The sequence below is a fragment of the Oncorhynchus gorbuscha genome, linkage group LG10 (assembly GCF_021184085.1).
Source record: "Oncorhynchus gorbuscha isolate QuinsamMale2020 ecotype Even-year linkage group LG10, OgorEven_v1.0, whole genome shotgun sequence".
In the NCBI taxonomy this organism is placed as follows: domain Eukaryota; kingdom Metazoa; phylum Chordata; class Actinopteri; order Salmoniformes; family Salmonidae; genus Oncorhynchus; species Oncorhynchus gorbuscha.
This window is the reverse complement of record NC_060182.1, coordinates 74,179,004-74,200,528: the sequence shown is the minus strand read 5'-3', so window position 1 is coordinate 74,200,528 and position 21,525 is coordinate 74,179,004. Positions and strand designations below refer to the sequence as shown.

At 45.5% G+C, this 21,525-nt stretch overlaps 1 protein-coding gene across 2 annotated transcripts; it reads right to left on the bottom strand.

Moving 5' to 3' along the window:
* Positions 1–10,080: 10,080 nt before the first annotated feature.
* Positions 10,081–15,995, bottom strand: LOC124045288 (beta-soluble NSF attachment protein-like). 2 transcript variants are annotated; one of them, XM_046364579.1, is made up of 10 exons: positions 15,781–15,995; positions 13,973–14,055; positions 13,677–13,793; positions 13,214–13,260; positions 12,904–12,981; positions 12,763–12,818; positions 12,476–12,560; positions 11,757–11,861; positions 11,546–11,614; positions 10,081–11,417 (listed from the first exon to the last, which is right to left on the bottom strand). In XM_046364579.1, the coding sequence occupies exons 1-10, from the start codon at positions 15,876–15,878 to the stop codon at positions 11,265–11,267; spliced, it is 891 nt and encodes a 296-aa protein (XP_046220535.1). In that variant the 5' UTR covers positions 15,879–15,995; the 3' UTR covers positions 10,081–11,264. The 2 variants fall into 2 exon arrangements, with proteins under 2 accessions (XP_046220535.1, XP_046220536.1); XM_046364580.1 differs by lacking the exons at positions 13,214–13,260; positions 13,973–14,055; positions 15,781–15,995 and having other exon boundaries at positions 13,677–13,784.
* Positions 15,996–21,525: the final 5,530 nt, after the last annotated feature.

Below are 21,525 nucleotides of genomic sequence, written 5' to 3'. Positions count from 1 at the left end.
GAAAGAGTGACCCAGGGATGTGTGTGCTTTGGGGACCTTTAACAGAATGTGACTGGCAGAATGAGTGTTGTAACCATTTATTATTCTTATCTCTTACTTTTCTTTTTTGGTATTGTCTTAAAACTGCATTTTTGGTTAAGGGATTTTTAATTAAGCATTTCACTGTACGGTCTACTACATCTGCTGTATTCGGTGCATGTGACAAATACAATTTGATTGCAGTAGGTATCTCAGATAGGGGGAGTGAGGCCTAGGAGGGTTTTATAAATAAGCATAAACTAGAAGGTCTTGCAACGGGTATACAAAGATGATCCGTTTACAAATCTGATGGCCGAATGGTAAATGGACTCCCGAGTGGCGCAGCGGTCTAAGGCACTGCATCTCAGTGCTCTAGACGTCACTACAGACCCTGATTCGATTCCAGGCTGTATCACAACCAGACGGGATTGGGAGTCCCATAGTGCAGCGCACAATTGGCCCAGCGTCATCCGAGTTAGGCCATCGTTGCATTTCGCTACACTAGCAATAACATCTGCTAACCATGTATTTGAGACCAATAAAACTTGATTTGCCTTGTTAAAAAGGTTACATTTCAAAATAAATCTTTAAAAAAAGGAAAGAACATCTAGCTAGAGCACCCTTACCTGCCAATCTATAAATAGTCATAGTGGGCAGAGTCAAGCACGAGATAGCAAGATTTTATTGGCGCATTCTAGCAGACATATTTCCATAGTGGATGGCTACTCTGAAGTGCGCATTAACTCAATTCGACTTTCTATTGTCACAAATAGAACAATAAATACACAGAACAAGGAGACAGATGTTTCAACGGATGTATAAATGTGAAGCATCCAGTTGGCACACTCGCAAATGCTTTACAATGTATTTCTTTGTAGGCTATAAGCCTTGATATAATTAAGCAATAAGGCAGGAGGGGGTGTGGTATATGGCCAATATATCACGGCTAAGGGCTGTTCTTAGGCACAAGGCATTGCCTGGACATAGCCCTTAGCCATGGTATATTGGCCATATATCACAAACCCCTGAGGTACCTTATTGCTATTATAAACTGGTTACCAACGTAATTAGAGCAGTAAAAATATTTAAATATTTTTTTGTCATACCGTGGTATACATATACCACAGCTGTCAGTCAGTCAGCATTCAGGACTTGAACCACCCAGTTTAAAATTGAAATAATATAACCAAAATTAATGTATTTTGGCTCCCTGTCTGGCTCCTGACCTATTTAGTGTTTATTTGCTGTTTAATATGACATTTAGCTTATTTAAAATGACCACTTCATACATTCACCTTTTCATGTTTATTAAAATACTTAATTCAAATCCCATGGTTTGGTTTGCATAATTCAAAACCAAAACGTAGGTCAAGGTAGTCACAAAAATAGATGGGTGTTGGTTAAATTGGGGGTTTTCAATTAATTTGGAACGGCAGTTTTTTCCCCTGTGAGTGCGGAGCGATTTTTAACAGAGCGTTTGGAAAGGACATGGGAGCGCAGTGCTCCATGAGCGGGATTTCCGATCGCTCACATACTCTGTAACCAACTATAGACAATTTATACACATTCATCATTACTACCAACACACCAAGGGTGAGTTAGCTATATCGACAATTATATTTTTAGTAACAGAATGTTTTCCATACAAGGGTAGAATAGATGGATACTATATTGAGTTATTCTTATTTGCTAACGTTATTCAAAACTAGAGTGAAAAGACAAACACGTTTACTCTGCTGAAGGTAACTAACGTTACCAGTTTAGCAGTGACTGCCAGAACTGTAAATTAGCTAACGTAGGTTATTTACTTAGTCCAGATAATATTATGTTACTTCTAATCAAGAATATTCCTGTTTTGTTGTGAAGGTATCACATCACTTCTCAGTTGTCGTCGAAAATCCGTTCAGCCTGAAAATCCTTCAATTCTTTGGTCACCATAAACATAATTCTTGATAGCCGCAGACCACAGGCAGCATCTGGATAAAACCCTGGTAGATGGAATGGTGAAAAATAACTCAATTTCGCGCTTGTTTGTAAGTAACACAGAACACCACACGGGCATGATGACAAACGTTAGTGGAAAAACAAACGTTTTTTAAAAAGTGCAAGAAAACATTTCTCAGATTACTATGTGTTGGTCGTTTGAAGTAAACAATACCATGAACCAAATTCATGGGCACGTCCCATCTACCTACTGGAGTCGTTTCTGCATTCGCTGTAAATGCTGGCCTTTGTGGTTCACTATGAGCAGACGAATACACAGGAAGTTGAACTGGCCAGAAAGGACCGGTTGGCCAGATAGGACCTTGTGCAGGTTGGACAACGGGCCAAACGTGCCAAGTTTGGGCGGCAGACATGAAGGAAAGAACATAACTGTTACCAACTTAAATGTAAATACTTATTGAAAATATCTGCAATCAGTCTTTCAACTGTCACCACAAATATTTCTCTTGCATTTTGTATCTTAGGTTTCTGGCTGTAATGGGTGCCAAGGACCTGAAGTCGACAGTGTGGCAGATGCTACCTTGCATTCTGTCAAACAGTCTTGCCATCACCGCCGCCTGGGCAGGGGATGAGGCCTGTTTCAGGAACTTGTTTCTGATGACCATTCTTCGCAGTAAGATTAGATATTAAATGTGTTACATTTGTTTTGTGTACTTAAGTAAATTCTTAAACATGTTTAAGACCATGTGGGATTCAACTGTAACTCCATGTTCTTTCTTTGTGTATAGGAGCCATTCGGAAGAACCCTGCAACCCGGGATGCCACGGATGAAGGGGTCCAGATTCAGATCACCCGTTACCTGAAAGGGGACTCTGATTGTGTTGGCAGTGCACAGGGGAGATGGATCCACTGCAGGGAAGGTCAACATCAAGTCTCGGACCACCCTGTGTCAAAGCCAGCCCCTTTCCCCAAGCCATAAGACTAATCCAACAACTGAACCCTGGACTGACTACTGCACCACACACTTACCATTTATTCATATTCTGTATACATCAAGAATGGTCCACCACCCAAAAGACATCCAGACAACTTGACTTAACTGTGGGAAGTATTGGCGTCAACATGGACCAGTATCCCTGTGGAATGCTTTCGACACCTTGTAGAGGCCATGCCCCGACAAATTGAAGCTGCAACTCAATATTAGGAAGGTGTTCTTAAAGTTTTATACTCTACGTATATACTTTCAGCGGCGGATCAGGTGCGGGATGCAGACCCCGCTCCACCGCTGGCTCACCCCACTTTGGTGGCACCTCTGGTGCGGGGATCTTCGCCGCGGGCCACGGACTGGTGGCCGACTGGTGGCGCCTGGCTGGAGGGTGACTCTGGAGGCGCCGGGCTGGGCGCAGGCACAGGACTCACCGGGCTGGGGAGACACACAGGACACCTGGGTCTGGGAGACATACAGGAGGCCTATTCCTTGGCCGAGGCACTGGATACACTGGGCTGTGGAGGCACACTGGCGGTCTCGAGTGCAGAGCTGGCACCACCCGTTCTGGCTAGATGCCCGCTTCCACCCGGCAAATGCGGGACGCTGGCACCGAGCACACCGGCCTGTGAATGCTCAGTCTCGACACAGTGCGCATCACCCCATAGCACGGGGCCTGACCAGCCACATGCTCGCCATGGTAAGCACGGGGAGTTGTCTCAGGTCTCCAACCTGACTCAGCCACCCTCACCATGTGCCCCCTCCCATTTTTTGGGGGGGGCTGCCTCTCGGGCTTTCTTGCCAGCCGTGTTCCCTCATAATGTTGCCTCTCCGCCTTAGCTGCCTCCAGTTCCTCCCGTGGACGGCGATACTCCCCAGCCTGCCTCCAGGGTCCCTTACCATCCAGGAGCTCCTCCCATGTCCAGGAGTCCTCTTTACCACGCTGCTTGGTCCTTTGGTGGTGGGAGGTTTTGTCACAGCCGTTAAAAGAACTGGACCAATGTGCAGCGTGGTGAGCGTACATTTTCTCTTTTATTCAGAATGACGCCGACAAAATAATACGTGGGTTAACAAAGTTAACCTCCCACAAACACAGGTGGGGAAAAAGGGTACCTAAGTATTGTTCCCAATCAGAGACAACGATAGACAGCTGTCCCTGATTGATTACCATACCCGGCCAAAACATAGAAATAGAAAATCGTAGAAACACAAAACATAGAATGCCCACTCCAACTCACGCCCTGACCAAACCAAAAGAGACATAAAAAGGATCTCTAAGGTCAGGGCGTGACAGATATACAGTATTTTGCACACATTTTATTTTACAGTAATTTTCCAAATTAACATCGCATCCAATGTACCTTGATTAATAAAAAGCAATAAATATTTATAAAAATAAGTGGCGATAGGGAGAAGGCATGCCGCTGGCATTATGTTGAACAATCTTCTTGCCTTCCGCTAGCAGCAGTAGTGTCGCCAGTCGGGAGAAGGGCGGGTCATGGGTGGGTGGGCTGTGTGAGGAAAATGGCACATGAACGGCAGGAGCACAGCAGCCGCTTGACAGGCACCCTGTGAATGATGGGTAAAAAAAAGCTGTTGCACGGTGTGCGACCACTCTGAAGGGAAGCCAGCCTCCCGATTGCTCATTGCTAACTGGGTACTCACACGAATCCTCTCAGGATCCCTCCCCCTTGACCAATTTTCCTCAACTTTCTTCATTGCCTCAGCTTACGACACCCTCTGCTTTACTCTAACCCTGGTAACCTCAACCTGCTTCTCTCACACCGAACATTTCGGATCTTCAGCCCCATGGGCATCCCTACAATTAGCACATACCGCTTCATTCCCCATTGCTACACCTTCCTTTGTCTCATGCCCTTCTGCACACTTCTCACACCTAAGAACCTCCCTCCTACACACTGCTGCCACATGCCCATAAGCTTGGCACCTGTAAAAACCTAATGTATTTGGCACATAAGCTCGTACAGGATGACTGACATATCCTAATGTCACTTTGTCTTCTGTTTCACCACTCACGCCACACTGTCTGCACCAAACGACAAGTGTCACAAACACCAAGAATCTTTCCCTTCAGTTGGTCCACTTTCACATTTACCGTTACCCCAGTAATCACAAGTCACATCGCTTGTCCCAATTAGTTTGGCCCAAAGCGCCTACTCCCTCTGACCAGCAGAAATACAAACAATCACAAGACTACTTCTGGTTACCTTCACCGATTCCACAGCACCAAACTACCTTTTCACTCACCCTGAAACCACAAATGGATCAGCCAAAAGGCAGGGTCCACTTTCTCCAGAAATGTCACTCCTACTGTCACAGACTCATCTTTATCCTGACCATTGGTGCAAGTATCGGGCTCTGAGGACTTCACCGACCCTGCCTCCTCCAATAAATCGCCCTCATTAACTTCCATTTCTCCTCCAGACCTCGATATGGCTTACGGCTCACTCTGCTCCTACTTTCTAACATTCTTCTTCGACAAACCATCTCTCTTTTTCCCACAATTTCTCCCATACTCAAGCTCACCCTCTTCCTCCGTCTCTCTCTTTGACCTACAAATTAATCATAGAGGGCAGAACAAGCAAGGAGTTGGGCAGAGCCAAGCACAAGCTAGTGAGATCCTATTGGCGCATTCTAGCATTTATTAGCATATTTCTGTTAGGGAACGCCTACTCTGTGAAGTGTGAGTGTGCATTCTAGAAAACGTAGTCCACTCGGTTTGTTACAGATTCTTGTTGTGGAAACAGAAAACTGTATGGTGATCAAATGTCTTATCGAAATTTGCAGAATGTCGGCCAAATTCTATCTCGCTCCATCTTCTCTCACTGCCGGACACTGGGCTTCCTCTCATCACAATATTTGGTAGTGAGTAGAAACGCCAATGCGATGCTTCACATTTATACATCTGGTTAAATATCTGACTCATTGTTCTATCTATGATTATAGAGATGGTAGAGCTTCATACTGTATATAGTATATACTGTACAGCCATTGGCATAGTCACAGAATTACATGTGATTTATAGGATCTTTATGTAGTCTGACGTCTCAAAAAAATACTCAGTTATATATTTATATTATTCTGATGTGGCTCATGGAATAGAATGCATTTTTATAATGTTGATTGTAACAATAGGAAACAATAAACGGTACAACACAGAAACTCAAGAGGTAAGTTGACATTCATGCAGTCTGTCATACCTACTCCCGCTCCCCCTCTCCAGCGCACAATGTCGCTGGTCTACTAACCACCGGTCCAGGCACCATCATGACACACATCTGGACTTCATCACCTTGATTACTCTCCCTTAGCCCTCAGTAGCCTCAGTCATCAGGCAGTATTGGTTTTGTTCACATTCAGTACTCTTCTCCCTTTTTGATTATTTGGCTTGTTCATGTTTATTAAACTCACCTTCTGCACCTGCTTCCTGACTCCAAGCTCATATGTTACAGAATACTGCCTCAATAATTATGGATCCAGCAGAAGATAAAGAGATCTCCCAGACTGTCGGTGAATAGGGATACCTACTTTGCCAATACCACGATCAGCTGACGCTGAGTGCGGCTATGGATGAGGTCCTCCACTGCCTCAACACCACCCAAGAGTTTTCGCCTCCAACTAGCGGAGGGCCTCCTACCACGAGTAGTCTCAGCAAGCCAGCCCCCTAGCCTACCCAGCAGTCCGCCCAGGGAGGCGATGCCCGAATGTCCCTCCCGGGCAAGTATGACAGGACTCCATCCAAATGCCGTGGCTACCTACTCCAGTGCTCCCTCTATTTCGCCCATTTCTCCTCGCCCTTCTCCTTTGGCCATCCTGCGGCAGAGCATGAACCCATGGAGGCAGGGGCCAAACACCTCTCTTTTGCAGAGCGGTGTCGCCGGAGACATGGGACTGTGTTCCTATTGCGGCCAGGAGGGGCACCAGCTTCAGCGGTGTCCGATGCATCCCAACCCAGGATGCACTGGGGCAGAGAGGCGGGCCAGTGATCACCTGTCTGTAATGAACACGAAGGGAGACAGAGAGCTGGTTTCAAGCGCAGGGCGCAGCAGGTGTTTATTGCAAAGTACCACAGGAGGAGGCAGGTAGCTGGATCCAGGGGCAGGCAGAAGGTCATACACAAGGGGTCCAAAAGGGCAACAGTACAGGCAGGCTAAAAGCTAGTAACTTAGTCCGGGAGATCTGGCAATAGGTAGATAACAGGAAATCTGAAGTATAGGCATTGTTATTGAGGCAGGCAAAATTGTTGGCCCCATGTTTTGGGAAGTAGATATGGACATCCGCCAGGCTTTGGAGAGGGAACCCACACCTGCTACCTGCCATCCTGAGTGCATCTACATCCCCACGGGGTTACGAGACCGACTGTTGACCTGGGCGCACACATCTCTCGCCGCTGGACACCCAGGTATGACCCACACCATTCAATCCATCTCCGCAAAGTATTGGTGGCCCACCATGGCACAGGACGTCGCCCACTATGTCAACTCCTGCTCTATGTGCCCAAACCAAATCTCCCCGGCATGCTCAAGCAGGGAAACTCCTTCCCCTTCCCCTTCCCGTGCCTAGGCGGGCTTGGTCCCATTTGTCCATAGAATTCGTAACTGATCTCCCTCCGTCTGATGGATTCACCACTATTATGGTTGTTGTGGACAGATTCTCTAAATCCTCCTGTTTTATCCCTCTCTCTTGTCTCCCTACCGCCCTCCAGGTTGCTGAGGCACTGTTCCAGTAGGTCTTCCAGCATTATGGCCTTCCGGAGGACATCGTCTCCGAACGTGGACCCAAATTCACGTCGCGGGTCTGGAGAGCCTTCGTGGAGAAGCTGGGGCCACGGCCAGCCTCGCATTCGGGTACTGGCCTTAGTCCAACTGGCAGGTGGAGAGGACCAACTAGGAGCTGGGGAGGTTCCTTAGGAGTCACTGCCAGGAGCGGCAGGTTTCCTTCACTGGGCGGAGTACGCCCAGAACTCCCTTCATCACTCCTCCACCGGGCTGACTCCCTTCCAGTGCGTCCTGGGATATCAGCCAGCCCTGGCCTTGTGGACCCCGAGCCAGACCAAAGCCCCTGCGATGGACGAGTGGTTCCGGCATTCAAAGGAAGTTTGGAACGCTGCCCACGTGAGGCTCCAGCGCCCTGTTTGCTACCAGAAGGTGCAGGTGGATCGCCACCGCAATGAGGCTCCCGTGTTCCATCCTGGTGATTGCGTCTGGCTCTACCAAGAACCTCTTGCTCCACCTGCCCTGCCGGAAGCTGAGCCCCCAGGTTTGTGGGGCCCTTCAAGGTCCTCCAGAGGGCCAACAAGGTAACATGTCGGTTACAACTCCCCACCAACTACCGGACCTCACAATCTTTTCATGTTTCCCTCCTCATGCTGGTGGTTCCTGGTCCCCTGGCTGATGCCATCCCCCATGACACCCCTCCGCTTCCCCTGGACATAGATGGGACCCCCGCCTATGCCGTCTAGTCCCTACTGGACCCCTGATGTCATGGGGGTCGGCTTCAGTACCTGGTGGACTGGGAGGGGTACGGTCAAGAAGGAGAGCTTGTTGGGTCCCGGTGGCTGACATCCTGGACCCCAACATCGTCCCGGATTTCTATCTCAGCCATCCGGAACGGCCCGCTTCTTGCCCACGGGCCAGTACTAATGGCCGGCGTCATCCTGCGGCTGGAGCTGCATGTTGTGGAGAGGTACTGTCACGTCTACTCCCGCTCCCCATTTTCAGCGCACAACATGGCCGATCTACTAACTCTTTGATTTAACTAGGGTGGAAGTTAATCAACAATATATACAACTATAATAATAGTGTTATTAAAAATAGCATAAAATAAAAGTAAGAACAAAATTCCATAGAAATGTGATCCTTTATTGGTGTTGCTTTATATGGAGTGTGTATGTGTGTGTGTGTTTGTGCACCGTGCATGTGCGTGTCAGGTAGGTATAGTCTAATCTGGTGTATGTGACTGTGTGTGTGTGCCTGTGTATGCAGAGAGGCAGAGGGTGGGGTTAAAATGCAGGGCTGAGAGTATCAGACAGCGAGCCTGCGAGGTTAGTATGCCCTCCCCTTCTGTTTGTCCATTCCCTAACAGGGTAGCAGCCCAATAGCAGCGGATGGAGCATTATTCCTAGAGACCAGACATCTGTAGCCGGAGCACAGACTCACAGAGGCCAGAGACATCCCCAGGTCCTGGGCTGCAATAGTGGGAGGGGTTTCCTTCCTGCATTATGACTGCATCATCCAAGCTCTCCAGCATCAACAACGTTCTGACACACACACAAACAAGGAAAACACTTTGATTGATGCATGCACGCACAAACACGTGCCTACACACACTCACACGCAACTCTTCTTGTTCTTGAAGACAAACTTATTCAGTTTGAGGTCTCAAAGCACCAGTCCGTTGTCATGGCAATGTGCCACGGCCAGCACCAATGTGCCACGGCCAGCATCGGGCTCCATTTGCTGGTAGCCGCCGACACTGGGCTCGGAGCAGCGCCTCTGGGTTCCCATAGGAATGTGGGAAGGGGGGGGGGGCAGGCTGTAGCATGAACACAGAACCTACCGTTAGACAGGAAGCACCTAGAACACAGAAACACTGTTGAGAGGTCATACATATTCTACAATATTAGCCTATATTATAGATGGAACACCTAGAATACAGGGATACTGTTGAGGCCCTATATGAAACCAGTAAGACAAGATCTGCATTATGGTGTTAGCACAGCCTACAAACAAACACAGGCCTATTGTACATGAGCATCAACTGTCCTGTTTCTGTTGAACTTGGTGGCACATGCAGTAAGAAGAGGAGATGAGGGGGAAAAGGCTGGAGTTTGGAGACGAGGAGAGAAGACACGTGATGGTGCTCCCTTGCCTTCTTTCATCTCTTTTCCATCTCAATAGTTGGCTTCCTCTTCTAGTTTTACAAAATAAATAACTTTATATATTGTAATCCACCGACCTTGCACACCAGCTCGTTTATATAGGCTACTCTGCTAGCGTGTCGTGGAACACCTTCCACGTTGTTCATTATTTTCCATAGAATGCATAGCTCGTTGATTATCCCTTACATAGATCCATCTCTCTATCTCTTTCTCACACACACAAGGCAGCAAATGCAAGTTTGTTGAAGTTTTATTTTTTTGTACATTATGCACTGGATAATGAACATAGTGATACATTGAGTTAACCTTTTTTGACAATAACACTGAACACACACATCATTACCATGGCAACATGCTGAGAGGAATACACACACAGCACAAAAGCACAACACAGCAACACACTACAACACAGACACTTCCCCTAACCTCTGACTCCTAACACCTGTGTCGATCTGATAGAATTGAATGTGTGCTTATACCTATCCAATTTCTTTCAGATCACTTGTGTCTAGCGGGCTAGGGGACATGTCTACGAGGTAGTGCATAAGGGTCCAGGGGTTAAGGGAAGTGTGTAGGGGCTAGGAGGAATGTCTAGGGGTGAGGGGAGAAGTGTGTAGGGAGTAGTGTTGTGATATGAGGGAAGGGTTCAAACATATATACATATTTTCATAGGAGAATAATCAATAGAAACACTTTTATAACAGAGGACTCTGATTTGACAAGAACTATTAACACACCGTTATATGACCCACAGAACAAGTGTTCATTCCCTTTGGTTTCTCTCTCTCGCTCACACACATGCGTACACACACAAACATACATATACACACACACACACACAAAACAACTACAACAAGCACTGGCACAGATATATTGGCTTCAATGTGATACATTGAACGCACACACACACACAATCTGTATAGCCCTACACGTTAAAACATGAACTTGTACAGGGTCCAATCAAGGGAAGATATTCAGTGGAGACGTTAGGAAGGTTAAGTGTGTCATACACTGTAAAAAAAAGTGTACTGATTCACATGAAAAACATGAGTGTAAGAGTACCCTACTTAACTAAAAGATCAAGTTGTATAAACATTTATACTATTATGTATCTAATAATTTGTCAACTGGTTTTTCAACTCCTGGGTAACTCCTACTTGTAAAGTTGAAACAGCTAAGGTTTTTGACAGTGTGTGAGTCTGAGGGGAGATATGGTAAGACACGATGAACTACAGAGTCATGGAGTTCTTTACACTGAACACATGAAACACATAAAGACCTGCCTCCCTTCACACCACTGACCGAACCCTATATCTCTCCTCCATCCCTTTCATCTCTCCATCCTCTCTCCCTAACCATATCTTTCTCTATCCCTCACTCCTGTATCCCTCCCCCCAACCCACCCCTCTTTTCTCTTTATTTGAGATCTCCAGCATCTCCCTGGATGGTCTTCTTGATACGGAGCAGCATGGTGGTGAGCCATTGGTCCAGACGAGAGATGGAGTCAAATTCTTTAACAGCTTCAGTAAACGCCTCACAGTTCTGCTCCTCATGGGCATCCAGTAACTTCTACAGAGACAGAGAGGGGGAGGGAGATGGGTGTGGGCTTGTGAAGAAGGAAGCTATGCTGGTAAACAAGCAATGTGAAGTCCGTTAACACACACACACACACACACAAAGGCGCTCATCATGTCTACCTTCAGCAGCTTGCACTCTCTGGAGTCTGCGAAAGCAGGAAACATCTCCTCATACTTCTCTATGGCCAGCTGTAAAAACACACACACTTGTAATCACTAATAATTGACAGGTACTCTCTTGGTTCAGTTGTATTATCTGATTGATATATGTCTACTCTGTGTGTCTTGTTTTAAAACAGACAACTACTACCATTAATAATGATAATAATACCTTTGCGTTGAGTTCGTCCACAATGAAGTGACAGAGGGAGGCTTTAAAGAAGTACTCTTTGGCATTATACTTCAGCAGGGGGTTGTCCATAGTATTGGTGGCCACCTGACACACACACACACCATTACATTACTCAGAGAGCGCTGTTCACATTTCATGCACCTCCCGGGTGGTGCAGTGGTCTAATGCAATGTATCGCAGAGACTCTGGGTTCGAGCCCAGGCTCTGTCGCAGCCGGCCCCGACCGGGAGGTCAATGGGTCGACGCACAATTGGCCTAGCGTCGTCTGGATTAGGGAGGGTTTGGCCGGTAGGGATATCCTTGTCTCATCGCGCACTAGTGACACTTGTGGCGGGCCGGGTGCAATGCACGTTGACCAGGTAGCTAGGCGTACAGTGTTTCCTCCGACACATTGGTGCGGCTGGCTTCCGGGTTGGATGCGTGCTGTGTTAAGAAGCAGTGCAGCTTGGTTGGGTTGTGTTTCGGGGATGCATGGCTCTCGACCTTCGTCTCTCCCAAGTCCGTAAGGGAGTTGCAGCGATAAGACAAGACCGTAACTACCAATTGGGGTAAAAAAAGAAGAAGCAACAACCCCAGTTCGGGAATTGTAGTGATGAGACAAGACAGTAATGACTAACAATTGGATAAAACGAATTTGGGGAGAAAAAGGGGGTACAAAAAAAAACAAATAAATGCATGCATAGCAGACTCATACACACCTGCTCGTAGATCTCAATGGCTTTCGGATACTGCTCCAGCTGAGCGCTGTAGTGGCCCACTTTCAGCAGACACTTGTTAGCAGAACTGAGAGAGAGAGAAACATAAGGAACAGCATAGGTCCTAGTATAGAGCTCTGTGGAACCCCTCATGATGACTCCCACTGAACCCTAACCTCTGTGATAAATAGTACAAGAGTAGTATAATACAAAAGCATTTGGGTGTAGTAGAGTGTAGCATAACTGAATACTATAGTATTCATTTATACTACAGAACACTGGATACTCACCTGTTGGACTCCTCCCCTTTATAATAATCGGCTGCCTGCTCATAGTGGGCGATTGCCTGGGCAACAGGAGACACACACGTAAAGTATTGTTCATAAGGAGTTAGATGTGAGTGAGTGTGTGTGTGTGTGCGTGTTCCGTACCTTCTCTATGTCCACCAGCTCAGACTCGTACACCTCTGCGATGGTGATGTGATGTTTGGCTGCGATAGTAAACCTACCCTGTAATACACATGTGGACAACACTGATACATAATCATTAGAATATACACTGTATCAGCCTTCAAATCGGTTGGTATCAGCCAATGATGGCTGGAAAACAAAGCCCCCTCACACACAGTACATGCACTATTGCACATAGAAATGGGTGAAGCAGGTTAAGATGACAGTGGTATGGTTAGCGGTCACAGGTTAGGAATTAGAGGTCAGGGCTCAAGGGTTGGACCAGGCTTACCATGTCAGTGTAAATATCGATGGCTGCATTTATACAGTTGATAGCCTCTAAAGGAGAGATGGGGAGAGGGAGGAGTGAAAGAAGGGGAAAGAGAAAAAGAAAGGGGGCAGAGAGAGAGAAAGAGAGCAGGGAGTAAGAGAGGTTAGGTTTTCCTACCAGAGAGAGTGAAAAAGAAAGAACACAGACAGAAACATACAGTATGTACTTGTAGGGACTACTATTAGGGAGGCTTTGCCCTCTGGGGCGGCAGGTGGTTAGAGCGTTGGGCCAGTAACTGAAAGGTTGCAAGATCAAATCCCTGAGCTGACAAGGTAAAGATCTGTTGTTCTGCCCCTGAATAAGGCAGATAACCCACTGTTCCTAGGCTGTAATTGAAAATAAGAATTTGTTCTTAACTCACTTACCTTAAATAAAGGTAAAATAAATAAATAGTCTAGTATGTAATGTTGGAGTGTGTTCCTACCCTGAGGATCAGCCTTCTTGTAAGCGTTCCCTGCGTCGACGAAGCTGGTGGCTGAGTCCAGTTTATTCTGCAGCTGCATGTGGAGCCGGGCCCCCTGACAGAACGCATTACCAGCAGCTACACACACACAAACACATAATGATCATATCTATGGAACGTGTGTGTGTGTGTGTGTGTGTGTGTGTGTGTGTGTGTGTGTGTGTGTGTGTGTGTGTGTGTGTGTGTGTGTGTGTGTGTGTGTGTGTGTGTGTGTGTGTGTGTGTGTGTGTGTGTGTGTGTGTGTGTGTGTGACCCACCGGTCCAGTTCTTGGCCATCTTGAACATGTTGGCTGCTCTGGCGTACATCTCACATGCATCTTCTACTTTGTGGTGACTTCCCCTGAAATACACAGATATTCATTCACACAAACGTTTAACAACACTGTAAGGAATATGAGTTCTAGACCTGGACACCATCAGAAAATGTGTTTTTGTCTAGTGGGTTTCATTCAGGAGGATGCAAACTGAACGTTGTCTACTGAAGAAAATCTATACTGAACAAAAATATAAATGCAACACGCAACAATTTCAAAGATTTTACTGAGTTACACTTCATAGAAGAAAATCAGTCAATTGAAATAAATTAATTAGGTCCTAATCCATAGATTTCACATCACTGGGCAGGGGCGCAGCCATGGGTGGGCCTGATAAGGCATAGGCCCAGCCACTTGGGCGCCAGGTCCACCCACTGGGGAGCCAGGCCCAGCCAATCAGAATGAGATTTTCCCCACAAAAGAGCTTTATTAGAGACAGAAATACTCCTCAGCACCCCCCTTCCCCTCCTCAGATGATCCCGCAGTTGAAGAACCCATATGTGGAGGTCCTGGGCTGGCGTGGTCACACATAAGTCTGCGGTTGTGAGGCCGGTTGATGAACTGCCAAATTCTCTAAAATGACGTTGGAGAAGGTTTATGGTAGAGAAATTAACATTAAATTATCTGGCAACAGCTCTTATGGACATCCCTGCAGTCAGCATGCCAATTGCACACCCCCTTAAAACTTGTGTCATCTGTGGCATCGTGTTGTGAGACAAAACTGCACATTTTAGAGTGGCTTTTTATTGTCCCCAGCACAAGGTGCACCGGTGTAATGATCATGCTGTTTAATCTGATTCTTGACATGCCACACTGGTCAGGTGGATGGATTATCTTGGGAAATGAGAAAGTAAATGCTCACTAGCAGGGATGTAAACTAATTTGTGCACAAAATTTCAGAGAAATATGCCTTCTGTGGGTATAGAAAATGTCTGTGACCTTTTATGAAAAATGGGACCAAGACGTTTACATGTTGCGTTTATATTTTTGTTCAGTATATTGAATATCTCATGAATAGAGCTGGCCTACTCTACATGTCAGAGAGCCATGTCTGTTCTGCAGAATATATTATGGGCCACTACCAATAAGCACCCTACTGTTGTCATTAATGAGCAACAACCCGGGCCGGGTGGCGCAGCGGTTCGCTACAGATCCGGGTTCGAAACCGGGCTGTGTCGCAGCAACCAGGAGTCCCATAAAGCCGGCCGGGATGTCACTGTCCCGCGCACGCACGCTGATATGGTCGCCAGGAGTAGGTGTTTCCACCCACACATTGGTGCGGCTGGCTTCCGGGTTAAGCGAGCAGTGTGTCAAGAAGCAGTGCGTCTTGGCAGGTCGTGTTTTGGAGGACGCATGGCTCTCGACCTTCGCCTCTCCCGAGTCCGTAAGGGAGTTGCAGCGATAGGACAAGACCCTAACTACCAATTGGGGGCAAAAAAAAAAAGCAACAACCCCGGTGGTTAAATGATACATGTTGTCAGAAGATCTGAGCACAGCACATCTTTCCCTGAGGCCTGACTGCGACAAACAGGACCGTCATCCTCCCCCTCACTTTTGCAAAATTATACGTATAATAATTACATTAATATAGGCCTAACCATCATACAGCTAACCAATACACTCGCGATGTGTTGTGTCCAATGTCAAGAAAAATCGACACATCCCCTTGCCGTGATGCAGCAATAGTGAATCTGCGCTCGTGTGTGTACTGACTCGGTAGGCTACATGAGAACCAGGGCATCTCATCTCACCCGAACATCCCTCCCAAGAACGAGCCGGAGGACTTGACCTTCTTGTCTGCTTCGGCCATCAGCTGCATGGCCTCCTTCTCTTTTCCGGAGGTATCCATCGCTGTCTGGGCTGTGTGTGTGTCGTCCACAAGGTAAAAAAACAAATATTCCGCAGAATCCGTTCAGCTGGGAATGGATTCCGAGAGATGGTGCTGATGAGAGTCCTCATCGGTCGTATGACTATCTATTGATTCCCTCTTGGTGCATTACCGCCACCTATCGATCTGGAGAACATTTCAACAAGTTTGACTCCAGCACGACTTATTTGTACATTTACATTTGACATTTAAGTCATTTAGCAGACGCTCTTATCCAGAGCGACTTAAGAATCATACTGCATTTATATATATTTTGTCTACCATAACAAGTGCACTATATAGCGTTTCATCATACAAGACTGAAAACAAAACTCTGCAAAGTATGTTTTATGCATTTGAGACTTGAGAGGTTCATCTGAAAAATACTGCAGCGAAGCGATGCAGAAGTTGCTCCAAATGGCTCCAAAGTTGAAAACATAAACAGAGTCATCAACAGAAACTGTCGTTGTGTTAACTACTATTGTTTGCTAGCTATTACATTTTCAATATAGCTCATTATTAAAGCAGCTTAACCAAAGAATATCCATTCATCTTTAAAGTTTGTCTTCAGAGAAGTCACGTTCGCTTCCCCAACAAGAAACTCGGGTGAGCAGCAACGTTCCTCTTCCAATGACTACCTTACGTTAGCTGTTCTTCTAGTAGCGGGTGAGGTAGCTAATTCTAGCTAAGTGGTAACGTTAACTTTTCAGCATAAATTGTGAGTTTGATAGCTGGAGTGGAAAGGCACGGCCTCCCCCAGTGCTCAAAGAGGTATGGGTCAGACACACACAGTTAGTCTGCGGTAAGTGTCGGTAATACTAGTCTAACCAGCCTCGAAATATCCCCTAATCCCTCAATGATGTCCAAGTGAGCCCTTAGTTTCGGGACAGCACTGACAACATGGTGGATACCTGTGAAGGTCGGGGTGATTGGTAATTCAGCATCTCTTGCTCTGTTTGCCTGTCTCAGACCACTCTGGACAGACTCTGTCCTTATAAAGGCTGGGCCCTCTACTTCATTGAATGTAGGTGTGTCTGTGTACATACACACTGCGTGTGTGTTTCCTGTGTGAAGGTTTCATACAGAGTTCTCCATATATGGAGAAGATCAAAGTGTTTGAACAGTACTTTACCTCACAGATACACCACTGACAAATATGTCAAAAACAGTCTGAAGACATAATTTTAGGCTCTGAAAATAGTAGCCTTTGGTGAGAGGGTGAACTTAGTGTGTGTGGGATGAGTTTGAGCATCAGGGCAGTGTGTTGGTGGACTATTAAGCGTCTGGTTGAGAATAAGGAGGTTTGTCTGGCTCTGCCGGACCAATCAGCTAAGAGAACAACCAGAAACCACCCTAAACTGTCTGGAACTCGCCATACACCAGGTACACACACGTCACTGAAGGTAGGTGGTTTCTATGTATTTTAATGTGTGTGTGTGTCAGTTTTGACGGAGGACTTGGAGAGACATGGGTTACAGGGGGAAGGGCTTCCCGGGGGGGCCACACCCATCATTAACATACCTCAGTTCCAGGTAAAACACACAACAGTTATGGTCTCTCTCTGACTCAGCTATTAGAAATATGTGTTTGTCCCTAACTGTGTCTGTTTCAGGTTGTATAATTATGAGTCATTGACAGCCCTGAGGACCCTGCGGGTGAGTGTGTTTGGTCGGTTGGTGTGTGTGAGGGGGACCGTGGTCTGTGTCAGCAACATCACACTCACCCTACCACACGGCAAGTTCACCATGTCCACCAAGGTACAACACACACATTCACTTTCACCACAGTCGACATTGGATTGAACCCCAGGCTGTGTGTTTCCTCAGTGCATGCAGCCAGGTGTCGTAGTTGTTCCTTCATTCCCAACAGCTCCGTCTCACCCTCACTGGACTGGCATAATATCAAGTAGCTACACTATTATTTATCATGTTTATATTGTATATGTCTATACAATTCAATTTAGAGCTCCAGAGGTTTCTTTGGTGTATGGGCTAGGGGAAAGAGTTTAGGGGGTGAGGCTGTATGCAAACTCTTATTTCCCATGGTGGTCCAGGAGATTATTGGAGGAGAGCAGAGGGGGGCGGGGCGGATCCCTCCGGACGGTAGAGTGTCACCTGACCAGTGCTGTCCCTGGAGACACTGTTACTAACACAGGAACTGTCCAAGTCTGCCAGGATGACACACAGTTAACACCCTAGAGATGATTATCTAAGTTACATAACAAAGAAATCCCCATCAAAATCGGTCAGTTTAAGCTAGATGTTTTTTTTGTTGCATTGGATGCGTCTCAATCGCCTGCTGTGAAAGGAGATAGTGATGTTTGTCAGACCATGAGACATCTCAGTCGTCTCACAAAAAAATTCTGTAGCGTCTGAACGGTTTGACCTAAACTATTACATTTGTATTTGCCAGGGAGCAGTATTTGCCAGGTCCGAACACAAGAAAGCACCCACATTACAGACAAAACAGGGAACTATGTTTGTACTGAATGAGCTAAAGTTAAAACAGTACATCATAGAACATCCCTACACCACCATACAACAATATCACAGTGTGCGCGTATGCATGTGTCTGTACCTTTGTGTGTGTCTCCTAACAGAACCCATAACGCGTATTTTTACCTGCGTTTTAAATCTTATTCTACTGCTTGCATCAGTTACCTGATGTGGAATAGAGTTCCATGTAGTCATGGCTATATGTATTACTGTGTATTACTGAGCCAACTGCAATTTTCCCAAGTTCCTCTGTGGCACCTGACCACACTACTGAACAGTAGTCTAAGTGTGACGAAACCAGGGCCTGTAGGACCTGCCTTGTTGATAGTGTTGTTAAGAAGGTAGAGCAGCATTAAGAAGGTTGACCATTAGTAATCTCAATTTGCTCAATTTCCACATTATTCATTAAGAGATGTAGTTGAGGTTTAGGGTTTAGTGAATAATTTGTCCCAAATACAATGCTTTTAGTTTTGGAAATATTTAGGACTAACTTACTCCTTGCTACCCGTTCTGAAACTAACTGCAGCTCTAAGTGTTGCAGTCATTTCAGTTGCTGATGTGTATAGTGCTGAGTCATCCACATACATACAGACACACTGGCATGACGTTAGTAGATATTTAAAAAACAAGTGGCCTAAACACCTACCCTGGGGAATTCCTGATTCTACCTGGATTATGTTGGAGAGGCTTCCATTAAAGAACACACTCTGTGTTCTGTTAGACAAGTAACTATTTATCCACATTATAGCAGGGTCTGTAAAGCCCTGGATAATGTGTGAAATGCTTGATAATATATGTGATAAGTATGTTTTCTGGGTGATTTAAATATTGACTGGCTCTCATCAATCTGCCCACTCAAGAAAAAACGTCAAACTGTAACCAGTGCCTGCAATCTGGTTCAGGTTGTCAGTCAACCTACCAGGGTAGTTACAAACAGCACAGGAATGAAATCATCAAAATTGCTTTAAAGCAGTATCCAAATCCATAGGCTGTAGTGATCAAATATAATAGCCATATCTAGGAAAACCAAAGTTATGAAGTCTGGACCTAATATAGTGTATAAGAGGTCATACAATAAGTTTTGTAGTGATTCATATGTTGATGAATATTGTACGTGATAATGTAGCACTTGGTGGTCTATAGCAGCTTTCCACAAGAATGGGCTTTAGGTGAGGTAAATAAACCTGTAGCCATATTACTTCAACAGTATTTAAAATTAGATTGTCTCTAAGCTTTATAGGAATGTGGTTCTTTATATAGACCACAACACCGCCTTCGTTGGCATTTGTCTTTTCGGTAAATGTTATAACCATGTATTGCTACCACTATCATCAAAGGTACAGTTGAAGTCAGAAGTTTACATACACCTTAGCCAAATACATTTAAACATAGTTTCACAATTCCTGACATTTAATCTTAGTAAAAAGGTCCTGCCTTAGGTCAGTTAGGATGACCACTTCATTTTAAGAATGTGAAATGTCAGGATAATAGTAGAGAATTATTTATTTGGGCTTTTATTTCTTTCATCTCATTCCCAGTGTGTCAGTTTATATGCACTCAATTAGTATTTGGTAGCATTGCCTTTAAATTGTTTAACTTGGGTCAAGCGTTTCAGGTAGTTTTCCACAATAAGTTGGGTGAATTTTGGACCATTCCTCCTGACAGAGCTGGTGTAACTGAGTCAGGTTTGTAGGCCTCCTTGCTAACACACGCCTTTTCAGTTCTGCCCACAAGTTTTGTATAGGATTGAGGTCAGGGCTTTGTGATGGCCACTCCAATACCTTGACTTTGTTGTCGCAAATTTGGTCGCAAATGGGTCTTCCAATCTTGAACTTCCTGACTGATGTCTTGAGATGTTCCTTCAATATATCCACATACTTTTCCTCCCTCCTGATGCCATCTATTTTGTGAACTGCACCAGTCCCCCCTGCAGCAAAGCACCCACACAACACTTCACGGATGGGATGGTGTTCTTTGGCTTGCAAGCCTCCCCCTTTTCCTCCAAACATAACGATGGTCATTATGGCCAAACACTTCTATTTTTGTTTCATCAGACCAGAGGACATTTCTCCAAAAAGCACAATCTTTATCCCCATGTGCAGTTGCAAACCGTAGTCTTTTTTAATGGCGGATTCGGAGCAGTGGTTTCTTCCTGGCTGAGCGGCCTCTCAGGTTATGTCGATATAAGACTTGTTTTACTGTGGATATAGATACATTTGTACCCGTTTCCTCCAGCAACTTCACAAGGTCCTTTGCTTTTGATCTGGGATTGATTTGCAATTTTCGCACCAAAATACATTAATCTCTAGGAGACAGAACGCGTCTCCTTCTGAGCAGTATGACAGCTGCGTGGTCCCATGGTGTTTATACTTGTGTACTATTGTTTGTACAGATGAATGTGGTACCTTCAGGTGTACAGGAATTGCTATCAAGGATGAACCAGACTTGTGGAGGTCTACAATTATTTTTCTGAGGTATTGGCTGATTCCTTTTGATTTTCCCATGATGTCAAGCAAAGAGGCACTGAGTTTGAAGGTAGGCCTTGAAATACATCCACAGGTACATCTCCAATAGACTCAAATGATGTCAATTAGCCTATCAGAAGCTTCTAAAGCCATGATATCATTTTCTGGAATTTTCCAAGCTGTTTAAAGGCAGTCAACTTAGTGTATGTAAACTTCTGACCCACTGGAATTGTGATACAGTGAAGTATAAGTGAAATAATCTGTCAGTAAACAATTGTTGGAAAAATTACTTGTATCATGCACAAAGTAGATGTCCTAACCGACTTGCCAAAACTATAGTTTGTTAACAAGAAATTTGTAGAGTGGTTGAAAAACAAGTTTTAACGACTCCAACCTAAGTGTATTATCTAAGTGAGTTGCAGAGATAGTCAGAATATGATTGTCATCGGTTACAAGCAAGTTATTGACTTCATGGACCTTGTTTCTCAGGCTGCGTATGTTAATGCTTTTACTGGGAAGCTTATCAGAAGTAAACTTCATAGTGCAGGGTGAGCTGCACAAAGTGGTCTTCCTACCAGGGCAAACCGCCTCAGTGCTAACAGTGTAACTGGTTCATAGGCTCATGATTACAGCATACAATAGCTGTAGGATCAAACAGGTATTCGTGGA